This window comes from Poecilia reticulata, chromosome 9 (genome assembly GCF_904066995.2).
Source record: "Poecilia reticulata chromosome 9, P_reticulata-male-v2, whole genome shotgun sequence".
Lineage (NCBI taxonomy): Eukaryota > Metazoa > Chordata > Actinopteri > Cyprinodontiformes > Poeciliidae > Poecilia > Poecilia reticulata.
In genome coordinates this window covers 11156398-11178861 of record NC_088838.1, presented here as the reverse complement: position 1 = coordinate 11178861, position 22464 = coordinate 11156398, and the positions used below count along the sequence as shown (strand labels likewise).

Sequence of the window (22464 nt, the reverse complement as noted above, 5' to 3'; positions counted from 1 at the left end):
TCTGTCACCTACAACCCAGCAGCTGCTCGCAGCCGTAGCCGTACCAACATAGCCCAGGAGGGGGAGGCAGAGGCCAGCTCCCAGGAGTCCCTGCAGGAATTGATGCCAGAGGAGGTGCTAGTAATTTCACTCGGAACTGGTCCTCAAACTGTCCCTGGGATGATGTCAGAGAATGAGGTAATGGGACTTGAATTAATGTACTCATTTGGAGGGGGAGATGATGATGTGATAAATTCAGCCCAATATTATTTCCTGTCACTGAAGGGGAGTGAGACCTCTCATCGTCTCTACTATGCATTTTACATTCCCAACAAAGAAATGGCAAAGAAAATATGTTCGTTGTGGAAAACTAATTCTCTACTCCAAATAAAATTTGAACTGCTGTCGTTGAATCGGGTAACCCTTCCCCCCCCCGCTAACCAGAAGGACTCTTGTCAAAGCAGGATCAGAGAGCTGGTTTCTATGAGCTGTCTGTTTATCCCTCCTCTGCTCTGCAGGTTTTGAACTTGCAGATGTCTGATGGGCCCCAGGGGGACGGCCCGGCTGACGACACTAAGCTGCATGGTAAACCAGACAAAACCCTGCGCTTCTCGCTGTGCAGCGACAACTTGGAAGGAATCTCAGAGGGTCAGTCTGCAGCCTGAGGTCAAACGGTTAACGCATGCCGAAACACAACTGGTTGACGTTTTTGTGTATTTTTACAAGAGGGAAGTAAAATATTTTTCCTCTTTTCATGCATAGATGAATAATAAAAAACAAATAGAGCCAGTATTCCAGTTTGATAAATAAGGTCACGACATTTCGCTTCTGTTGACTCATTGGTATTTATTTATTGATCTGTTTACCAATCTAAGGACCATCCAATCGTTCCAACTCTGTGTCCTCTCTGGACCTGGAGGGAGAGTCCGTTTCCGAGTTGGGGGCCGGCCCGTCGGGGAGCAACGGCGTAGAAGCGCTGCAGCTCTTGGAGCACGAACAGGGTGTGTACTCGCACCTCTAAACATTCCTAAAGCATTTAGCATGATACGTGCACAATTATCCACAAAATGGGCCAGCTCATTTGTGATGAATTTGTGATGATCCGTCTCCTTCAGCTACCACACAGGACAACCTGGATGACAAACTGCGCAAGTTTGAGATCAGAGACATGATGGGTCTGACGGATGACCGTGACATCTCCGAGACGGTCAGTGAAACCTGGAGCACTGACGTCCTTGGCAGCGACTTTGACCCAAATATGGATGAAGATCGACTGCAGGAAATAGCAGGTGCAGAACCTCCTTGTGCTCTTCATATGTGTATAGACTTTCACTCTGTGCATCAAAAGGTAATTAATGAACGTACACAAGTCATTTGTTTACTGAACACAGAGACCGTGTGTATTTAGGGAAATGGAGGGAAATGTCATCACCTTGTGGCATTTGGGTGAAACAGCATCCAAAAGCACATTTGTATGTCTTAGCCCCCTGCTGCGAAATGTAGAGCACATACAGCTGTAGTTAGTTCATTTCAAAAAGAGAAGCTTGGATTTTATTGAAATTCATCACAAAGTGATCCATTTCAAGCATTTATTTCTGCCAATTGTTGCTTACAGATTTTAGGAAAAAAAATTAGCTTCTGTAAAAATTTGAATATGCAATGAGACTTTTTCTGGTTCATGGAAACGTATGTCTATGTACAATATGTGCACTCAGGTTTTAATCAGGCCTCCATCTACATGAATGAGTGGCATAGCATCAAACAACCAGAGGCTCTGCTGGGATCTTTAGAAAACCCACACTGCTTCTATAGCAGCCTTCAAGCTTGTCTGCATTGTTGGCTGCTGTGTATCTCATCTTCCTCTTGCTAATACTTTGGTTTACTATGATCATTGCGCCAGGTATTGACACTTTTCCCAGTGCTGGCAGGTGCCAAGTCTTGCTGGAAAATGAAATCAGCATCTCAATAAAGGTTGTCAGCTGACATAAGCATGAACTGGTGTGCTGCCCTGACTTTGAACTTGTCTCCCAAATTCATCACTGAGTGTGGAAACTTCACACCGGATCTCACACAACTTGGATTCTGTGCTCCTTCATGCTTTTTCCTTTCAAAATAAAATGCTACTTTTACTTTTATTTGAAAAATGTTACTTTAGGCTTTTTTGGGACAGTGCATTTGCTTATCATGTGCGAAGACAATCAAAATTAATAATCAAAATTATTGTATGCAGCACTCTGTGAATATGCAAGCAATGAGCTTTTGTAGTTTACCCTGCTTTTGGATGTCAACTACTGTTAGTTTGACAACTGTCAAGTCAGCAGTGATTGGAAAAAACCCATACATTTCTTATTGGTCTCGTATCATCTTCCAATTATCAAAGAAACTTTTTTTTTTTTCCACTTGAAATTCTAATCATCCTTCAAATGATCATAAATAGTGCAGTATCTGCTGAATCTATTTACATTTCAAATTCAATAAAATAACATTCATTCTTTTAGTATAATTGAATTTGAGATAAAAAGAGTGGCGAGTTGCTGTTTCTAGAGAAATAATGCAGCTATGGGATTTTAAGTGATTATTTACAAGGATGTAATGGATAGAGCATTCTTTAAACAAGGCTAAAATTGTGATGGGAACACTGAGGTTATGAGCTTAAAACGTTTATTTACAGCCCAACCAGAAAGGATCGTTGAGCTTCTGTGTCACTGAGACCCTCACCGTTTTTTGTTTTTTTTTGTTTGTTTTTTTGCTGCTGTTTTTTTTTTTTGTCAGTACTCTTTCCCCAGCTTATTTCTCCTCCTCTCTCTTCGCTGACATTCACTCAGTCCCCGCAGTCTTATTGACCTTGGTTCCTTCTCATTTGCATCCACCATTTTTCATTCTTCGGAATATGGCGTTGGGGGACTTTTCCATCATTAAGTGAATTTACAGCGATTTCCTTATGTGTTTTCTCCAAGGGATTGGGTTATGAGATGCACATTAAATATCCATTAATACCTCATTATCCCTCTGATAAGATTACCATGATAATGAGGCAGAAATTCTAATTGTTTCACTTCTTGTTGTGCCACTCATTTAATCATCCACCTGAAAGACAAGTACTCTGCGCCCCTACCTTGAAGACTGTAAACATGGACAGCGGGATGGAGCGCTCCCACTGTCAGTGAGAGGCCTGCCCCTGCCAAAAAGCAGCACACTCTGTTGCCTGGGTGCCGGCATGTGTGTGCACTCAGTGTTTATGCATGTGCTGTGATGTGGAAGCTTCACTAACCAGGGAGTGCACCTACCACACAGGTTGACTTTTTGGTCATGAGCCGTGGACACCGACTCCCACTCACACCTGCTTGCCCAGCTCCCCCCCTCCCTTCCTCCCCTGCATTTTTCCGCCTTGTTAAGTCACGGCTTCCCAAATGGAGATAGAGGGACTTTCTAGGAGGATGGACAAAGCAGTAATTTGGTTGTGAATTATGCCGCACTTAATCAGCAGCTCTAAGTCGTGGCCCCGGAGGCCAGTATGGGATGAGATGTTCCTATTAACCTCTGACCCTTGGCAAAGTGGTGCATCCACTTGTGTGTCCCAGTAAAGCATATGACACCTTAGTGTATCTATGTGCAACTCTGTGTCAGTCCTTTGATGGGTCATGTTTTTGCTGATCGCAATCCATTGTGCTGTTCAGTTTAAAATAGCTTCAAGTTTTTTAAAATTAAGACCTTAAATGTCTTAAATTCTTTTTTTTTTTTTTTTTTTTAAGTTGGCCTTAAATACCTCAGGCACAGGTTCTAAATTTTGTTGTAGAGAACAATTTGATCTCTACAACACTACATATATTATGTGTAGTTCTCGCGGGACTTCAACCCATAATGTTGATTATGGGTTGGTGCAAATTTATCTGCAGTTGTCTGGATGACATTCATTGTAGCCATCGGTTATTGTTTGTTGCCAACTGGTACGATGTATTTATTTTCGATTTTTCTTTTGTACGTCTCTGTAGTAATACAGGTCTTAAATTCCATTCACAATGCCCTTAAAAAGTCTTGAATTTGAGTTGGTGAAACCTGCAGGACCCTGTAAAAGTTATTCATCAATTGATAGAATAGTTTTTATAATATAGGATGAGACAAACAAAAAGCATTTTCAATTTTAATGTTTTTTATACATGATTAAGAAATTACAATTACAGTTACAATTACAGTCCCCTGTGAATTCCCTTTAAGGATAAATTAATAGAAAGCAATTATTTTTTTATTTACACTTTCTTCTTTTCAAGTAATCAGTGTTTTTTAACCTTACGTTTACTACATAATCCATCTCATTCTGGCTCCCGTACAAATATGACCTGACAAAGAGTGGCACTGTCATTAGCTACAGGCTGAACGAGGAGGATCCATATCCAAAGTCTCACACAGAATGAGCAGGATACCATAGAGGTTAACAAATGGCTCCAATGTTCAATGTTGGAGAACTGCTGCAAAGAGTGGTATCTTTTTTTTCAGCGATTCTCCATAACAACCATTAGACGCAATCTACATGTCTACTGGCTATTTGGTACTATCATAAATATAAATGTGGAGCGTGCTGAACTCTAATGGGACTTTAACTTTCTGCAAGGAACCGCCATTGAATATGTTGACCAAAGTTAAATATTGAATTTTTCAGTTCAAGATTTACTGCAACAAACTACTAGGGCTGTAGTGATACAATAATCTCACGATACACTACACTACACGATATTCTGCTCACGATACAATATATATTGCGATATTCAGCAAACGATACAATTCATAACACTTTTGCGATTTTTTGAAAGATTTTAGAGGGACAGAGTAATTTTAGTGACATTTTGTGACTGTTATAGAGTTGGATTGAATTAATTTAACTGAAAACTGATTAAAAGCACCAACTACCCAATACCTGGCTCTGGTTGGACATGGACATGGACACAGACTTAAAGTCGACAGCTGGACAAAATGAATTAAAGAAGTGGTGAGAAAACATGTTTCTTTTAATTGAAACAGTACAAACTGTATCTTACATGCATTTATAAAGTAAATTATACCTTTTTAATCTTGACACTTAACATTTGAAGGAATCACTCTAAGCCTGATGACCTAATCACTCTCCCGGCAAAGGAAGCAGTGAGTGAGCAAGGTGACAGTTTGTTGTTATACTTGCGGATGAATATCGATTTTTTTTTTTCTAGGAAAGAAAATATTGATATATATATCGCAAAATCGATATTATTACACAGCCCTACAAACTACATACTTAGTCTTTTTCGATCCGCATCTGTAGTTGCCTTTTAATAAAGTAAACATGTCTGCTAGTCAGACCACTGTTGCAAGTTGCTGCTGGGTCAGCGTTTTTATTTTCCCCCCAGACAGTGCAGCTGCTCTGTGCCGATTCAGGATGTTAACCCTTTGTCTCGTGCTCTCAGGGGCAGCGGCGGAGAACATGCTTGGCAGCCTGCTGTGCCTTCCCGGCTCCAGCTCGGTTCTGCTGGACCCCTACGGCTCCACCATGTCAGAGACCACGAGCGAGGCCTGGAGCGTGGAGGTCCTTCCGAGTGACTCAGGTGGGAGCGAAAGGTTGATTCTGGACAAGCTCCAGTGTCGTGTATTGTTCTACAACTTAAATGACAGCCTCAGATGTGCATTTGAACACACATGTTTATGTGTGTACATTTATGCTTCTTCAGTACAGTGGGGGGAATACCAGGTGTGTTTTCCGTCACATTCCACACTAGGAACGTATGCGCACATCTGTCATCGCATTTCTGTACACTTGCCTGTCTTTCAGGGCAGCTCTGCTTGTGCCAGTAAAAGGCAGCTAAGGGTTTCCTTAGAGGGACCACCAGGTGCGTTTGCACCTGTGATGGCAGCGGGGAGGGAAGCACAAGGACAGCAGCTGTCCTCAGTTTACAGTCAGCCTATAGACTGTCAGTTCTTTATCTGGACAGACTTGCCAAGCTGCTGCTTTGAGACCCAAGTTTGTGAATTTCCTTCTGTAACATCAGCACTCATCGCAGCTTCCTCGCATCCTTATGAACCACATTAAAGTTCTTATCTTATATCAATTAGAGATGCCGTGTCTGACTTCCTATTTTTGAAAACAAGTGCTTTGTAGAAATCAATAGAGAGCTTTAACAGTCTTAAGTGTTTCTTTGAAAAGCCTGGGCCAGTGTTAATTAAAGCAGTGCAGTATTTCAATATGTGCACTGCAACAAAAATGACATGCATGAGTGTCTTGATTGCTTTTTTTTTTGTTCCATTTGTTGCCCCCGTTCTGCTCAATAATGGTGCGAAATCGTGCTCAGTTCGAGCACAGTGCTTGTTTCATGGCTAGGCAGCAGAAAACTACACTCTAAAGAGCACTTCAGCAACGCATTATTACTAACGAGCATGCAAACGAGCACTGCTGCTAGAGTAAAGCCTCTGGGTCGGGCCCAACAGCACCACAGGGTAGCAAAAAAAATTGGATGCGGTTGCTTTATTGTTTAGATTGGCACTTATAAGGCTAATAATGATGTAAGCTGTGTTATGTTTTTGATATGTACAGTTTTGCTTCCCTGGTAATCATAACAAAGTGAGTGGACGATTTTAAAAATGCCCATGTATGAGTTACAGTGGGATCTGAGTATGGGGCTTGTGTAAAAATACTTATTTTTGTTGTTGTTGTTTCAAAGGGTTCTTGTGAGTTATTTCTAAAGAGTTGAATTTATCTTTATTGCGAGTGAGGGAAAAGTTCAAGAGTTTTCTATCAGCCAGCTCACTAGCAGTGCTCAATCACTCAGGGAAGGAACATGACAGGGCTGGGTGATGTGGCTTAAAGATAAAATGTTTGATTTTATTTTACTTCAGTCATCCCTTCTGTGAGTTGTATGAGATATTTTGGCAGAGTAAAGATGCAATTTTATTAGAACGTTTTAAAATTGGGAAAAAAAGTTGAGAAATTTCTGATTTCCCAAAAATTAAATCTTCCAAACCAAAAATTTGATGAATCGAAACAATTGATTTATTGCCCAGCATTAGGGCATTTTTTTCTTTTTACATTTTTACATGAGAAAAATACCTAAAAATAAAATCTTTTTGTTCTTGGTTTGTCTGCAGAAGCCCCAGACCTGAAGCAAGAGGAGCGTCTGCAGGAGCTGGAGAGCTGCTCTGGCGTTGGCAGCACCTCGGATGACACCGAGGTCAGAGAAGTCAGCTCGAGACCCAGCACACCAGGCCTCAGTGTTGTCTCAGGTATTTATGTAGTAAAAACAAAAAAAAAGACTGCTTTGTTTGTTTCTGTGTCCTAAAAACTTTGAGTCCTCTTTCAGTGTTTGACTCTGTAGTCTTCTTTTTGTTTTGTCCTTTGGAAAGATATTAATCGAACTGTTTTGGTGTGTTTGGGTAGAAACAGAAGACCTCTCCTTCCCAGGCTCTTTGTTTCAGAGCGGTCATGTTGCTGGGAGGGTAGTTAACCTGCATAGTTGCATTGGTGTGTGACTTTTTCCTGAGTGACACAGGGGTTAATGCTGGTCGTTTCGTCCGTGGGCTCAGGTGGACGTGCAGTTTGGAAGTACATGAAGTAGTATTCTAGATTAAGAAGCCAGCGGTGACATTCCTGGCTCAGCTCATGGGAGGAAAGTCCCACAGGATCCTGCCGATGGATAGTCCACTTCTGATGATCATTCTTACCCGTGTCTTTCCCTTAACCCATGGGAGCTTACGCTACCAATTTAAAGTTCCCACTGGGTTCCCACCTGAGAGAGAGACAATACAGCAAAGTCTAAAGACAAAAATATCCTCTTTTGTTTTAAAAACCGTTGCACTTGCACTTTTCTTTTCTTTGACTGGTGCCAAGTTAAAACATCTATCTGCAGAGGTGATATTGAATTTGCTTTTGACCTCAAAAGAACTGTTCACTTTGTGCATGTTCACTACAGGTATCAGTGCGACCTCGGAAGACATCCCAAACAAGATCGAGGACCTGCGGTCAGAATGTAGCTCAGATTTTGGTGGGAAGGACTCCGTGACCAGTCCTGATGGCGAGGAGTCGGGTCAAGGTAGGAGATTTTTTTTACATTTTTTTTTCCCCTCTGCTGTTTACATGGTCTAATCAACATTAACTGGATCCTTTTTACTGAAACTGCTACCACTTCCATACTTGCCACGCAACTAAATGACTGCTTTTCTCCCTATATTCATTTTTTCAGAACTTATTATATTGTATTACATTTTTTTTGATATTTCTATTATTGCATTCTATTAAAACTGAAAGTGGATGGCAATCGGAATGAAGATATTTACATATGTAAAAGTGTTTTGAGTTCTGGTGTTGAGTCAGAAATTTATTTATTTTTTCTTCTTTTTTAAAAATATAATAAGAGATGCATGGAGAAAAAGAGTAAGTGGCTGCAGTAAACAGATTTTCAGCTTGACCAGCCCTTACTGACGATTGATGATTGGCGACCCCTAAATCTAATCAGGTTCTGATTCTAAGCACTAATGAGTCACAATAATAGTAACACTCTTCAGTATGGAGGCTGTTACTGACCAAAGATAACCAAAATCTGCCCACTATCATGAACAGTTGGATAGTTGGTAAGTTGGTTTTTCGACTAAATTTTCTATGGAGGTAAATCTGCTGTTCATTCAGGCTTTATAACATAATTGGCTAAAATGTATATACATTACCTTACCCCTTTAACCTCATGGCTAACCCTGTGCATCATCACTACAGTTTAGATTCATTCATCCTTAGGAACACTGTTAATTGCTTCGTTGTTTTCACGTGTCTGCAGGAGCCCACCATCTGACATCTCCGCCTTCACAGGCCGATTCTTTGCTCGCCATGTTTGATCCGCTCTCCACTGGTGAAGGTCATTTTCAATTTCACAATGTTTTGTGGGACTTTAGAGCTAGACATGAGCATGGGTCATGCTTGAATCATGCAAAACTAAAATTATTCATTGTGATCTGTAAAAACATAAAAGGAAATGCCTTTTTTTTCCAGCTAATTTAGTGTTACAAAATGTTTGGTTTTAGCTTCTGTTCAGTTTTTTTTGTGGAGCAGGAAAGTGTTTGAGGAACCGTAGTGTCTGTGTCTCTAAGGCAAGGTGAGGGGATGACAGGTTGAGAGACCTCACCCCAGGCTCTCTGGCACTGTCCCCTTGTCCCACTGTGCTTATGGCACGAGGCTGCCATTGGAAGCTTTTCAGGAGAGAGTCTACCCTTGGAACAGGTGGCCTACCTCCTCCTAGGGCTCATCTCCCACCAACATCTCTCTTTAGCTCCCCCCAAACACACACACACACACACACACAGAGTTTTTTTCTGCTGATTAGGTTTCAAATGGTTTCTCTAGAAACATAAAATGGTTTGATACAGAGAAGAAGTATCATTTCATAAATATGTTTGGACTTTTTAGTCAAACATAATACACTTCTATAGCAAGTTTTAGAAAACTGGTCAGTTACTTTGAAAATTGAGATAATTTACTGAGCACTGCTGCATATTGCTACTAGATTGCTATAGTTTTATAGATTTCCTCACTCCTTTTCTTCCTTATTGTTTTAGGCTCCTCCACAGGGACAATAGTTCGGCCCAAGGTGCACTACGCCAGGCCCACTCACCCTCCCCCTGACCCTCCCATACCTGAAGCCAGTGCCATGGGCCCGGACATACGGCACTCCATTTGCACAGCTCAGTGCTTGGCCCAGGCTGAGCTCGAGCAATCAAAGCAGCGCCATTCCTTCCCCGACAGACTGGTCCGCAGTCGCAGTTCTGACATCGTGTGCCCAGGCCGCCGGCCCACGAGCGACCCAGGCCTTAACAGGCGGGTGGCGGTTGAAGAGCGTGACCCTCCCGGGGCCTTCGCTGCCGGACCTTCCTCGTCGCCGAGCAAGGACTCCCTGAAAGGAGAGGTAACGACTGTCATGATCTGTGTTTTAATGCTCATAAAGCAGACATCTGTCTTTTTTTATATTGACACTTGTTGTCCTCAAATGTTCAAAATAACACAATACCTAAAATAGTACACTCAATATTAAATTGGCTAATTCAATATACTGATTGCATTGACAGTGCAACTGAGCTGCTGGGCTGATTCCAATCAGTTGAATTACGGAAACAATATTTATTCATGTTCTCGTTTAGCTGTTTAAGTCAAGCCAAGTCCTGTTGGAAAACCAAATCAGCATCTTCATAGATGACTTTTCATTGTCAAAATTACATGAAATAAAGCCTTGGATTATTTCACTTTGTGCAATAATATTAAGAGTTTTGCTTTTTGAAATCATTGACAAAAAATATAAAAACTTTCACATTTTCAAAGTATTGAAGTTAAAACGTAAATGTGGTTCTTTTTGTCAAAAAAAAAAAGGAAAATGTTTGCTTTTATATATTTTAATGAGATTTTATGCAGTAGCTCGGGGAGAAAAAAAACATTTTTTTATTCTTTCTCTGAAATTAAGAAGTAACTTTCTATTAAACTGAAACAATAAAGAAGTTATTTTAAAACCTTAGTTATTTGGGTAATTGGAGTTATTGTCGACATGTATGAAGGAGAAGGTGTCGCATATCAGACATGTGGCCCTTTAAATACACTATTTCCTGATTTTAATGTCTAAACTTCTGTTCAAAGGTGGAAGACAGAAAAGACAGCGACGATGAGAAATCTGATCGCAACAGACCCTGGTGGAAGAAACGTTTTGTGTCTGCCATTCCCAAAGGTAAGGAAATGGATGCATTGTCTTCATTCATTTTTTCTCTTTTGCTAAAATTACAAATTAAATTTAAATTAAATTTTTATGACTTTCACTTGTTTGTTGTTGTTTTTGGGCTTGGTAGAAAGATTCTCCAAATAACTACTGACAGGAAAAATCACACTTTAAAGAGCAAAGCAAAACCAATTTATAACACGGGGAAAGAATGATTATGTGTGATCTCTGCTCTATCGCTGATGGAATTCCATTTGGAAAATAATGTTTCATGTTGTTTGAAGTTACCGCTGCGACACGTCCGGTTGTTTTCCTCACAGGTCTCTCAGCTGCAGATTTATATAGACTTTTCAAAGCTGATCAGTCTCCAGAGGAGCTTTAACTGTGTAGATGGTGTGGTTGTAGCCCTCCCAGCAGCGCTGTCAGCCAGCAGCTAATGGTCATTAGATAGACCCTCGCTGTTGTCAGCACCGATAGATGATGCATCTCTTGCTGCTGTTCTAATCTATAACCATTTCTCAAACTTCTGTCTGCAAAAAAAATCCTGCTTAATACTCTTTAGAATCATATTTAATTGTAGAAAAAGGAATTGCAAAGCCTAAAGCAAGTCTGTCTCCAAACCACCACAGCGGTTTTTTTTTTTTTTGGTCTCATATGCCCTACATGGTGAAGCTCAGTTTGTAGTCCCCGCAGAGCGGCAGCGTGTGCTTGAAAGGCCAACCTTGTCTGTTGTGTTCCTCACAGTGCTGTATTGGACGGCTGAGAGTGACGTCCCAGGTAAACGCTTCCACGCTGTCGTCACCGTGCTAGCTGTTAGTGCCGAAGCCGACGGCTGCGCGCCACGCTGCTTCGTAGATGTCACCTTAGAGCTGTAGAGCTGTGATGTGACGTGGTGTAGGCTGAGTTCACGCAGTCACGCTCCTCCTCCGTGCATCCGGTTTTTTCCACCCCCCTCTTCTGTTTTTATGCTAGCGTCATTCATCGTATGGTCAAAAGCATGTTTTCCTTTTGTTGCCTCGGAGGAGGCCTTTGTAACTCTTGCTTGTCCATTTGGCACCACTTTCAATAGGATGGACATCAGTAGGAGTTTTTGCTTTTTATTCACAGTTTATGAATCATGGTGGACCTTTGTGGAATTCTGCTACATGCCAAAGGTCTAATTCTAGATGCCCATATACTTTTTTGGCTTTATATTTAATTTTGGTCACAAATTTTTTATTTATTTATTTTTTATTTTTTAAATGCAGTTGCTACAGTTTTGCTCAGAGTTTACATACGCTCACCACTGGAATGAATGGGGTAGTTTTAGCTATTTATTTGTAATGTTCCCTTTTCAGAAAGGATGAAAAAAAAGTTTGTTCCACCTTCCCCCCACATGTCCTATCTCTGCATTTCAGGCCTGTCATATAGAGAGGCTGGATGCCTGCATGTTCAGGGCAGTTTTGCGCTACAACAAAGAAGAGTTGACATTTTACGTGCATACTCTTAGATTAATATTTGGATAAATGTTCCTTATCCTGCCCGAGTGACCACTTTTTTTTATAGCTATCAGCAAAGTCTTGACAAAATTTTTGCTCAATACTCTTCATTACAAAGAGAATGCAATTATTTAAAAAAAATTGGGCCACTATCGCTATCCAGTATTAATATTGTTGCTATGGCCAATAACTGATATTTACCAATATTATTTATGTTTCACCTTAGAAAAAAATGGCCTGACTTCACTACAGCTTCAGTTAAATTCCACAAAATCCTGCACTGCATCACTATCATATCACAAGACCAAACAAATACCACATTGTCAACATTCTCCCTCTCTCTGGAGAAACAAACAAGATTGTAATTAATACCAGTTGTTAATATCAGCCCAGTTTTATTTATCAGACCAATATCAATGTGTTAAAAAATATCATATATGCTTATACCAATGTTAGTTCCAATACATTGTTCATACCTATTTATGTTGGTTGAATTTTGCCTAAAAGAACAGTTTAAAATGCATCAGTAAATTGATCACTCATTCTGGTTATGGGTGCATGTTAACCTCTGAGTGGAACTCGGTGAGAATTTTTATCTCAAAACATCCCATAAAGTAATACAATTTTACCGAAGTGGCCATGAGCTGGTGATGACTAATCAGCCTGCGGGGAGGTAACGGTGTTGTCACTCTTCACGCGTCTCTCCTCCACAGCGCCGATGACGGCGTTCAGGAAGAAGGACAAACATGAGAAGGAAGATGCTGCACAGGACCGTGTCCCACAAGGTCAGTACTGGGTTCTTTTTTTTTTTTTTAAGTCTTATATGTCTGAAACTCTTCCTCCGTGACGGGTTTTGTTGTCATGCTGCTTGATTGTTGCTGTGCGGTTTGTCAGATGACCCAGTGCCAAGACAGAACACTCAAGTACAGGCAGCAGAGGACATCCTGGACAAGTACAGGAACATCAAGAGGACCAGCCCGAGTGATGGAGCCACCGGAGGAGCCTCTTATGATGGATCAGGAGGTCAGCAGAGAAAACCGATACGTGTGTTCATGGCACATGATGGCTGTAGATATGGTAATTGACTTTAATGGTGTATATTTTCAGAGCTGTGTGTGGAGGACAATGTGAATGACCCTCCCAGAGAAGACGCTCTGCAAAACATCTCTGCAGATGATCTGCCAGACTCAGCCAGCCAGACTGCACAGCAGCACGATTCCAAATTCTCTTTCAGGTGAGACATGACATTCTTAATGGTGCTGTAAAAAAAGACCCCAAACTTTACAAACAGTTGCTCAATTTGCCCTTTCTGACATTTGATTGGACCTTTTCCTGCAGCGACGCAAAGAAAAAGCTGAGGTTGGCTTTGTGCTCTGCAGACTCTGTAGCTCTCCCCATCATGGCGCCAACTACAACACGTAACGGACTGCCTGATCACATGGATCCTGAAGGTGGGAGAGATTTGGTCTGATGTAGCGATTCACATCCATATGTCACAAATGAATAATAAAAGCACATATTGATTAGAAATCATTTTGAAAATACAAATGTGATCTGGATGTTTCTGTAGATTGAAATGCACTGGCGACAATACACATTGTGTTTCAAAGCAAAACATGTTCAGTTTGCACAAATAGACATATGGTTGTTTGCAGACTTAATATTAACTGCATGAACTGAAAAAATCTTGAAAATGTGGCTTTTCTGTGAGTCACTGAATTGATATTTGACTGCCTAACAACTGTTTGTAAAAATGGACATGTATAGATGTATTCCAGCCCAGGGGGATTGTATTACATTTTACCGTTCCTGCTAATTTTTGGGCACGTTTGATTCACTCTACAATTTTTCTACTGGGTTAAGGTTTGCAGATTGGTCTGACAGCTCTTTACTGTATGTCCTCTTGGACTGGACCCAAAGTCCTGCTCACTTGTTGGTGTTTGACTTACTCTTGAGTTTAAAACATCGTGGTCACTTCAGTTATTTTGATATTTTCAAACTGATCCACGGTCCCCCGTATACAATCGATTGACCTAACAACATATTGTATGGGAGGAAACCCCTTGTTATGATACCTGAACCAACACCAGACTTTACAGTAGCTACTTCCCAATAGTTTGGATTCACATAAGTCTAATCTTATTGTGACAGTGCTCACAAGTAACCATATACCTTCTCCAATCAGCCTCAAACTGATTATGTTTACATTTGATTTTCTATTTTCATCGAGTCTTTTTGGTTTTATTTTCCCTTTTGCAGCATTTGTGATCTTTTTAGCTGAGCAGCCAAACATTTTCTGCACTGGAACAGGGAAGGAGTGCACTATGACTATTACTCCTAGTGAATTATTTGGCATGTATTTCTTTCAAAAATGGTGATTGAGCTGCTTAGTGATGATGGACTGCTACTAGTTTGAGCACAACAGTGCAGAATAAGTTTTACAACTTCCTAAAAGCGTATATATCTTTGTCCCTAGTGCCCGTTAGAAACTAAGTGTAAGCCTAAAATTTTGGCAAACATCCCTGTTGCTCAAAGTGTCCTTTAGCAAAATAGCAAGTTTGCACAACCTCCAGACTCTGACCTTACTGTGAAAGCTTGGGACAAGCTTTAAAGAAAATGTCCTGCTATGTATTAAACCATATTGCATGTGTCGACACATAATGTCTCTGGTGCTTGCAAAAGCATGAAGCTTTGCAAAAAGAAACCTTTCAGTGCTTTCTTCAGCAAATACTATGAAGTTAAATTTGGACGAAATGGCAAATGGTTACCTAGGTCTTTTTATGGGTTGTTTGATTCTACAAATTCTTACTACATGCGGTGTTAGGTTTCCTTTCAATGAACCAGCGACTTCACATGTGCAGGATGACCACCATCTGCCTGTTTAAGGATACAGGTGTTGCTGAGTGAATTAGTTTAGTTTAAATAAACTTAATGTCTCCTGAAGGTGGAAGAATGCTTATCCTTTCTTAGCAGGTTGTTTTATCAATCCTTTTTCTATTGTCCCGTTTCTCTCAGACAATGAGATCGTCTGCTTCCTGAAGGTCCAGCTGGCGGAGGCCATCAACCTTCAGGATAAGAACCAGATGGCCCAGATTCAGGAGACCACACGCTGCGTCAGCCGTTTCGACGCGCGCACCTGCAGGAAGCTGCTTGCTGCCATCGCGGAAGATTACAGGTAACTCGGAACTCCTTTAGAGATCGGGCCATTCAACTCACGTCAGTCTGCAATTAATATTTTGTTGGTTTTTGCGCAGTCCCTTAAACTTTGTCATGTTACTACAAAATGCAGTGTGCTTTATCAGGATTTTGTGAGACCAAACAACACATAGTGATGCATAATTGGGCAATAAGTATGGAAGTAATGCATGGTTTTCACTTTTTTTTTTTTATCAAACACAACTGAGTGAAGTGTGGCGAATGATGCATTCAGCCCCCCTTTTTGCTGGACACACTTAAATTACTTTTAAAAATATTTAACATAAAACATGTGACGACATAAATATTCACCCTCCTTTCAGCTAGTTTGTAGTAGATGAAGCTTTGGCTGCAATGACAGCACAGAGTCGGTATGGATAGGTCTCAGTCAGATTTACACATCTGAACGCTGGACTTTTTCTTCATTCTTCCTTGCTAAGCTGTTCAAGCTGTAATGGTAGCCAGGAACTCAGCTTAACCAGTGTAAGGACCTTCCAGACACAGCAGTTGTTTTATTACAATGACTTGAACACATTCACTTCCCTCAGGTAATGTTCATTCCACTAGTTGTGAGACTACTTTTGCCCATTGACTGGACCTCTGTTAAATTAGGTCAGTCAATTTAATGGGGGTAAATACCACTGCAATCATTTCTCACTTGTCAATTTATAGAAATTACTCTTCACATTAACTTTGAGGGGATTTTTTTGTTGTTTATTTATTTTTCCTAAAGAAGCCACATTTTGTTGTTCATGATCGGTTTGGAAACTCAATAAAGAGTAAGACATTCAAGGGAAAGAGTCATTTTTAGAAGCACTATAAATACAGCCAAGAATCTGCCAAAACTTGAAACTTTGTGTTCCAATCTGCCCGAGTTTGAGCTTCTAGCACAGAGGAATGGGCAACAATTTGTAGTTCTACAAAGTAATGAGATAGGGACCGAATGTTAATGAAGAGCACATTAATCAGATAATTGAACTTCATGTATAATTTTCCTTCCATTTTCACAATTATGCACTATTTTGTGATGGTGGATCTCACAATATCCCAATGGAGTACAATAATGTTTATAGTTAAGTGACAAAAACGTATAATAGTCAGAGGTATGAATACTTTAGAGCAGTGGTCCCCAAACTACGGCCCGCCTCCACATTTGGTCCGGCCCCCTGAACAATACCAGAGAGCATTCAGATTTTTTTTCATATATTGTATTTTCCGGTTTATATGTGGATTTTTCTTCAACCACCAGGGGGCTCTTTAGCAGGAAGTGTGTCCTGTAAACTGGGTGTTTTGTTTTGCTTGGTGCATTGCTGCCATCTGTTGGACTTTTAGGGAACTGCTTGACTTTTATGTTATTTAACCAGTACGGTTGTTTGCTAGCGGTAGAGCAGATGAACACATGTCTGTTATGAATGCCGCATTCCAGGTCGAGTTCTTCGAAGCAATGCCTGTAAGTAGCAGCTTATACTTCAAAACGAGCCTTTATGTTAACATATGAGGAATTCATATGTTAAAGTTACTTTCCCTGAATGGAATATATACTAGTCAGTCCCAGTGACCGTTTCACTAACGATTTTTGCCCATGTGCTTTCTGGGTAAAAATCAATCGAGAAACTCTCCCCCCCCCCCGTCAACAATTTCCGGCAGCGCAGGTGATAAACGTGTAACACTTTTTCTATTACAAACTGACTCCGGCCCCCCACCAGAGAAGGGAAAAGTTATGTGGCCCTCACAGGAAAAAGTTTGGGGACCACTGCTTTAGAGAAACCCTGTATATTTTTGGGGGGGGTTATTTTGAAGAGCCAGCATGAGGGACATTCTAATAAGCGGTAATTTTTGTGTTATCTTCAGGAAGCGGGCTCCGTACATAGCCTATCTAACCCGGTGCCGCCAGGGTCTGCAGACATCTCAGGCCCACTTGGAGCGGCTCCTACAGAGGGTGCTGAGAGACAAGGAGGTGGCAAACCGCTACTTCACCACCGTCTGCGTTCGCCTCCTCCTCGAACATATGGAGACAAAGATGCTCGAGTTCATTAAAGGTATTTATTTATTTATTTTTTTTTTTTAACCGTCCTCTATGTAGCTAAACCCAGGCTGAACATATTGACTTGCCAGCCTTCAGAGGAGAGATTCTGACAATCTCACCAGGGTATTTTCTAACACTTTTTGATATGCTATACATGATTTACAATGTCTTTTCTCTTATATTACTTGCCAGTCACAACACTAAAACAAATTGCACTTATTGAATGTTTTAAATCTAAAGTCCTACTTTATTGGTGTTTATTTTCAAGTGATTTCCTGTAACTCTTCAAGGCACGTTTTGGCACACGAGCATTGGTTGTTGTTCCTGTGCTTGCCTCAAGCTTTCCAGGGGTGCACGGCAGCCGATGACAAGACTGCAGCAGTGGAGGATTTTCTGCGCTACTTGTACGGTGCCATGGCCCGTGATGCCATTTGGCAGTATGCAAGCGAGGACCAGCTGCAGGATGCCCAGATGGCTATCGAGCGCAGCGTTATGAACCGCATCTTCAAACTGGCCTTCTACCCCAATCAGGATGGAGATATTCTCAGAGACCAGTGAGTGGCTCGTTGTGCTTGCCGTGCCAAGTAATCTTCTGATATGTGTAATATGTGAACTCCACATGTGCCATGCTGGTCTCAAATGGTGTTTTTGTTGCATGCAGGCTGTTCCATGAACACATCCAGCGGCTTTCAAAAGTTGTGACGGCAAATCACAAGGCTCTGCAGATCCCTGAGGTATTATCTTGATGACGCCCCCCGCACCGCCCCGATGCATTCATAAAGAACAGGAGCTATTGCTGTTGTTCGAATTAAAATATAATTGACAAGTACATTTATTTAATCAGTCATTTTGAAAAAAATCTAAAGAATCATTACATGTGGAGTGATATATTTGTCATCTTTAATTCTGGCAATTTTGGAAATTATGGCCTCCTGCTAATTAAAACCAAAAACCTTTCTATAAAAATCATATTATTACATAACACCAGTAGTAAAATAATTTCTATTTCTATTTGTATTATGACCTGCACCGTCATAAAGAATACTGCTGAACTGACAGCTCTACACTGACTTATTGCTAAAGAAGCTGGTTTTTCACAGAATGTTTGAATCGAAAGTTGAGTAGAAGGAAAAAGTGTAGCAGGTTAAATGCATGAGCAACAAAGAAACCTCAGTTTTGACAGGAATCCCATTCAAGACATAAAGTGGTGTGGAATACAGCTACATATGGAATTATCAAAATGTATTCTTGGAAAGTTATGTGGAAGGAAAACATACTTGGAAATGTGTTTTATAATTTTTTAATGATGATAAAAAAAATATATATATATATATATATAGTCTAATATTGGATTTTCCGATATCTTCAATTTTTAGTTTTCATTATCTCCAAGCCATCCAAATTACTTGACTGTGTCACTCGGTGTGTAATGCACCTACATATTCTGTGTGTTTCACTTTTTACAATCAGTTGCAAAAAGAAACAGTCCCTCTTCAGTGATATTCTAATTTATTGAGCCACACCTGTCGACAGAGTCCAGTGTTGCATTAACCTGTCCTGGCTGCAGGTTTACCTTAAAGAGGCTCCCTGGCCTTCAGCTCAGGCTGAGATCAGGACCATCAACGCATACAAGACCCCACGAGACAAAGTCCAGTGCATACTGCGTATGTGCTCCACCATCATGAATCTGCTGAGTCTAGCCAACGAGGACTCTGTGCCAGGAGCAGACGACTTCGTCCCAGTCCTCGTCTTCGTCCTCATAAGAGTAAGTTTTTTTTTTTGTTGTTTTTTTTTCCTCCTCCACTTGTTCCGTCTGACATTGGGCTGAGTTAACAGCTATCTGTTAAACTTCACTGTTTTCTTGTCAGTGAAGATTAAGAATGATCATCTCGGAAAAATTCTCTCTCTCCGTTTTTGATTGCGATTGCAGCACACTGTTAGAAACCCGAATGTGTGCGTTATTATTTTTTGTTGACACGTTTCTGATTATAATCCGCACGCTGTTGCCCGAGCCTCTTCTGCGCTCTTAATGTGGGCCCGTCCCCTCGTTTCCTCCCCCTCCAGGCAAACCCGCCCTGCCTGCTGTCCACCGTTCAGTACATCAATAATTTCTACGCCAGCCGGCTGAGTGGGGAGGAGTGCTATTGGTGGATGCAGTTCACCGCTGCGGTGGAATTCATTAAGACCATCGACGATCGCAAGTGAAGCAGAACAGCCACCTGTACGGGCAGACTGCGGGGGAAGGAGCCGGGAGACTGGGAGACTTCCCAACCAACTGCTCCCTCTGCACAGCTTCAGAAATGCTGGCTCTCGGCCCTGCTCTGAATTTGTATAGCTTGTACATAGCCAGAGACGTTGAGAGATAACAAAATATATATTACTGTACGTATGTGGAGAAATCCAGATTTTAGCCACGGGGGTGGGGGTGGGGCGCAAAATTTGGCAACAAAAACGCTGAATCTGATTAAAAATTTTTTCCTTGTATTCTTTTAGGGGTTTTTTTGTCTTTTGGTGAGTGGGAATCTGTTAGAAATTTTATTGTATTCACAATTAATAATATGAGGTTAAATCAATGTAAAAATATAATCTCATCTAAAGGGACCAGACTTCCTAGGTGACGATCGATGTTCTTTTGTTTTTCACCCAGGTTTGAGGGATGGGCCTCCAAATTAATGTCATTGTAATGTTTATTAATTGCATTTCGTCGCAGGGGGAGGGGGGGTCACAGTTATAGCTGCTGATGGGAAACGGTGAGATCAGTCCGCATTTAACCATACTCTCATAAAGTTTTCAACAGTCAGGCAGCTTATTTCAAGAATTGTTTACTTCAATCTTTTCCCAAACTTTCACTAATTTGAACAGAGATATTTATACATGTCGCTCTATTTAATGCTTTATCTAACTTTAAGGAAAAAAATAAAAAATAACAATGCATATAATGTCTGAGATTATAATAAACTCGTTTGAAACGCTTGAAACAGGAGGGCACCTTAGCAGGGCGATTAATATGTACAGGGTTAACTTATGCACAGAGCAACAGTGGCATTTATGGATATATTGAAATAGTGCCTTTGATGTGGGGTGCTCTGTACAGGTTTTTCATTTGTTAATCCAAAATAGACACTGTCTCCCATCCACATGCACACTCCATTGGGCCACTGAAAACCCCTTTATGTCCCTCTGCTGGAACACGGGCATCGCCACACTTCTTACCGTCACGGCTCAGATGTGTAGTTTTTTTTTATTTTTATTTTAAAGCGCCTGAGCGGGAACAAAACAGAATAATATCAAAAAAATCCCAACCTACCTCAGAGTTGTACCCAATGAACCTAAAATCAGATTAATTGTCCTGCATTAATTGACAAGAGGGCTGGATCACCTTTACACTGGTTTAAAAAAAAAAAAAAGATGAATATAGAAGAGAAGTTGAATATTTAATTGAACTACTGTGATATCTGTTGTGCCATCGTCTCTCTTTATCAAAGCAGCCTTTTTTTTGTTGATGGCATTGTAGTAAGTTTTGTAATGTTATACCTGAGATTCCCACGTTGGAAACCGTTTTGGCCGTCTACCTCCTTATGAGTTCGACAAAAGGGACTTGTATTTATGTGCGCTTGTTTCTTTTCTTTTTTTTTGTCTTCCCCAGTTACAGTGCATTGTGATGGCTCGGTATCATTGATTTTTTCTTTTTTTCCTCGTTTTGGTTTAAGCATGCCATTAACTATCCAAAAATGGCTTTTTTTCCCCCTTCCCCTTTAAATCCTGCTTCATTTTTCTGCACGGTTGTGCCACATGTATTATTGTTTCCAACGATCCATTTCTTTTCAGTTAACGACCTGCCAGCACAACACACAATTTGATAAAGATCCAAAAACAAGAAAACAATCAACACTATTGACTCGTTACTGACTTTTGATGCTAAAGTGATTGGTGTAGGTGTGAGAGGCTTGTGCGACCTGTTGACCCTCTGCCTCCTCTTGCATGAAGTCATCGAATGGTCTGCGCATCCTCAGCCGTCATAAACCGTAGAATAGGATTAGTGCCACAGACCTGCAGCTGAACCTGCAAGAGGGTGCGAAGCTTTCTTTTTGTGTCAGCGATACATGCATATCAGAAAAACATGTATATTTTGCACAAAACATGTTTTCCTGGAAGATTCGACAGGGAGCAGTGTATTTTATTTGATTTTTTGCCTTTAGCCCTCAACGCAACTAATGTGATTAAAATGAATAGCAATGTTACAGCATCTCACTGATTTCTGTTTCAAGCTGATGAACAAATAATGGGCAACTTCACAACCTAGCTTTCTGGTTTTTTTTCTTTCTTTTTTTCCCCTCTAAACACGCATCTGCAACAGCACACAAGCAGGTTCTGTTTATGCGCGGTGCACTTCCTCGCAGTCAGAGTAATGAATCCGATGAGAAAACCACGCACTGGAAAATCAAGTTGCAGGTTGCATCTATACTACTTAGCTTTATGTGATGTCACTTTAATTGGGGAATACATACTCCACAGATCGGATCAAATTACTCGGACCCGGCCTTGTGTGTCAGCGTGTCCTCAGACAGCCAGTTGCAGCAACAGAACTCATGGAGAAAACAAATTATTGTGCAAAAAAAAAAAAAAAAGAAAAACTTTCTGCAAATGAAATTAAAGTCTTCATTGTAAGCAACCAAACAGTCTAAAGAGTTTGTGTCAGAGCTTTCCTCCTCCGCTCCCTGAACCACTGAGAGTTTAAAATTTTGCATTCGATTTGTAAATTTATTTGTAAGCTTGCACAACTCTGACATGCGGGAAAGGCCGGTTTGTCTTTACTGTGATGAATGCATTATGTAATTCTCTAAAAATAAATAAAAGATGCAGACATTTTCCTCCCCCCCTTTTTTTTCTCCTTTTTTCCCTCAACAGCTACAAAAAGAAAAAAAAAAAAAAAAACACCCATTATAAATGAACAATAATGCTTGATCACTTTGAAGCTACTCGGCTAGTCAGAGCTGTATCTAGTGATTCGCACAATAGCTGCAAAAGGTTATAAAAACAATGCACAGAATATAATTGTTAGTGGGAACAACAGAGGTGCATT

General features: G+C 40.7%; 1 protein-coding gene across 6 annotated transcripts in view; it reads left to right on the top strand.

Moving 5' to 3' along the window:
• The window catches only part of gapvd1 (GTPase activating protein and VPS9 domains 1), a 37920-nt gene extending 15668 nt beyond the window's left edge, over positions 1 to 22252 (top strand). For 2 of the 6 annotated variants that reach the window (XM_008419205.3, XM_008419200.3), the window contains 21 exons: positions 23 to 177; positions 498 to 627; positions 855 to 980; positions 1095 to 1268; positions 5415 to 5552; positions 7087 to 7221; positions 7908 to 8027; positions 8766 to 8843; positions 9541 to 9887; positions 10607 to 10694; positions 11427 to 11459; positions 12874 to 12945; positions 13055 to 13183; positions 13268 to 13394; positions 13499 to 13611; positions 15176 to 15335; positions 17207 to 17394; positions 17722 to 17935; positions 18043 to 18115; positions 18949 to 19146; positions 19446 to 22252. In XM_008419205.3, coding sequence (XP_008417427.1) covers positions 23 to 177; positions 498 to 627; positions 855 to 980; positions 1095 to 1268; positions 5415 to 5552; positions 7087 to 7221; positions 7908 to 8027; positions 8766 to 8843; positions 9541 to 9887; positions 10607 to 10694; positions 11427 to 11459; positions 12874 to 12945; positions 13055 to 13183; positions 13268 to 13394; positions 13499 to 13611; positions 15176 to 15335; positions 17207 to 17394; positions 17722 to 17935; positions 18043 to 18115; positions 18949 to 19146; positions 19446 to 19586 — 2939 coding nt within the window. In that variant the 3' untranslated portion in view covers positions 19587 to 22252. Of the gene's footprint in view, positions 1 to 19; positions 178 to 497; positions 628 to 854; positions 981 to 1094; positions 1269 to 5414; positions 5553 to 7086; positions 7222 to 7907; positions 8028 to 8765; positions 8844 to 9540; positions 9888 to 10606; positions 10695 to 11426; positions 11460 to 12873; positions 12946 to 13054; positions 13184 to 13267; positions 13395 to 13498; positions 13612 to 15175; positions 15336 to 17206; positions 17395 to 17721; positions 17936 to 18042; positions 18116 to 18948; positions 19147 to 19445 lie in introns of all 6 variants that reach the window. The other 4 variants (XM_008419204.3, XM_008419199.3, XM_008419202.3 and 1 more) reach the window with 3 other exon arrangements.
• The last annotated feature ends 212 nt before the right edge of the window (positions 22253 to 22464 follow it).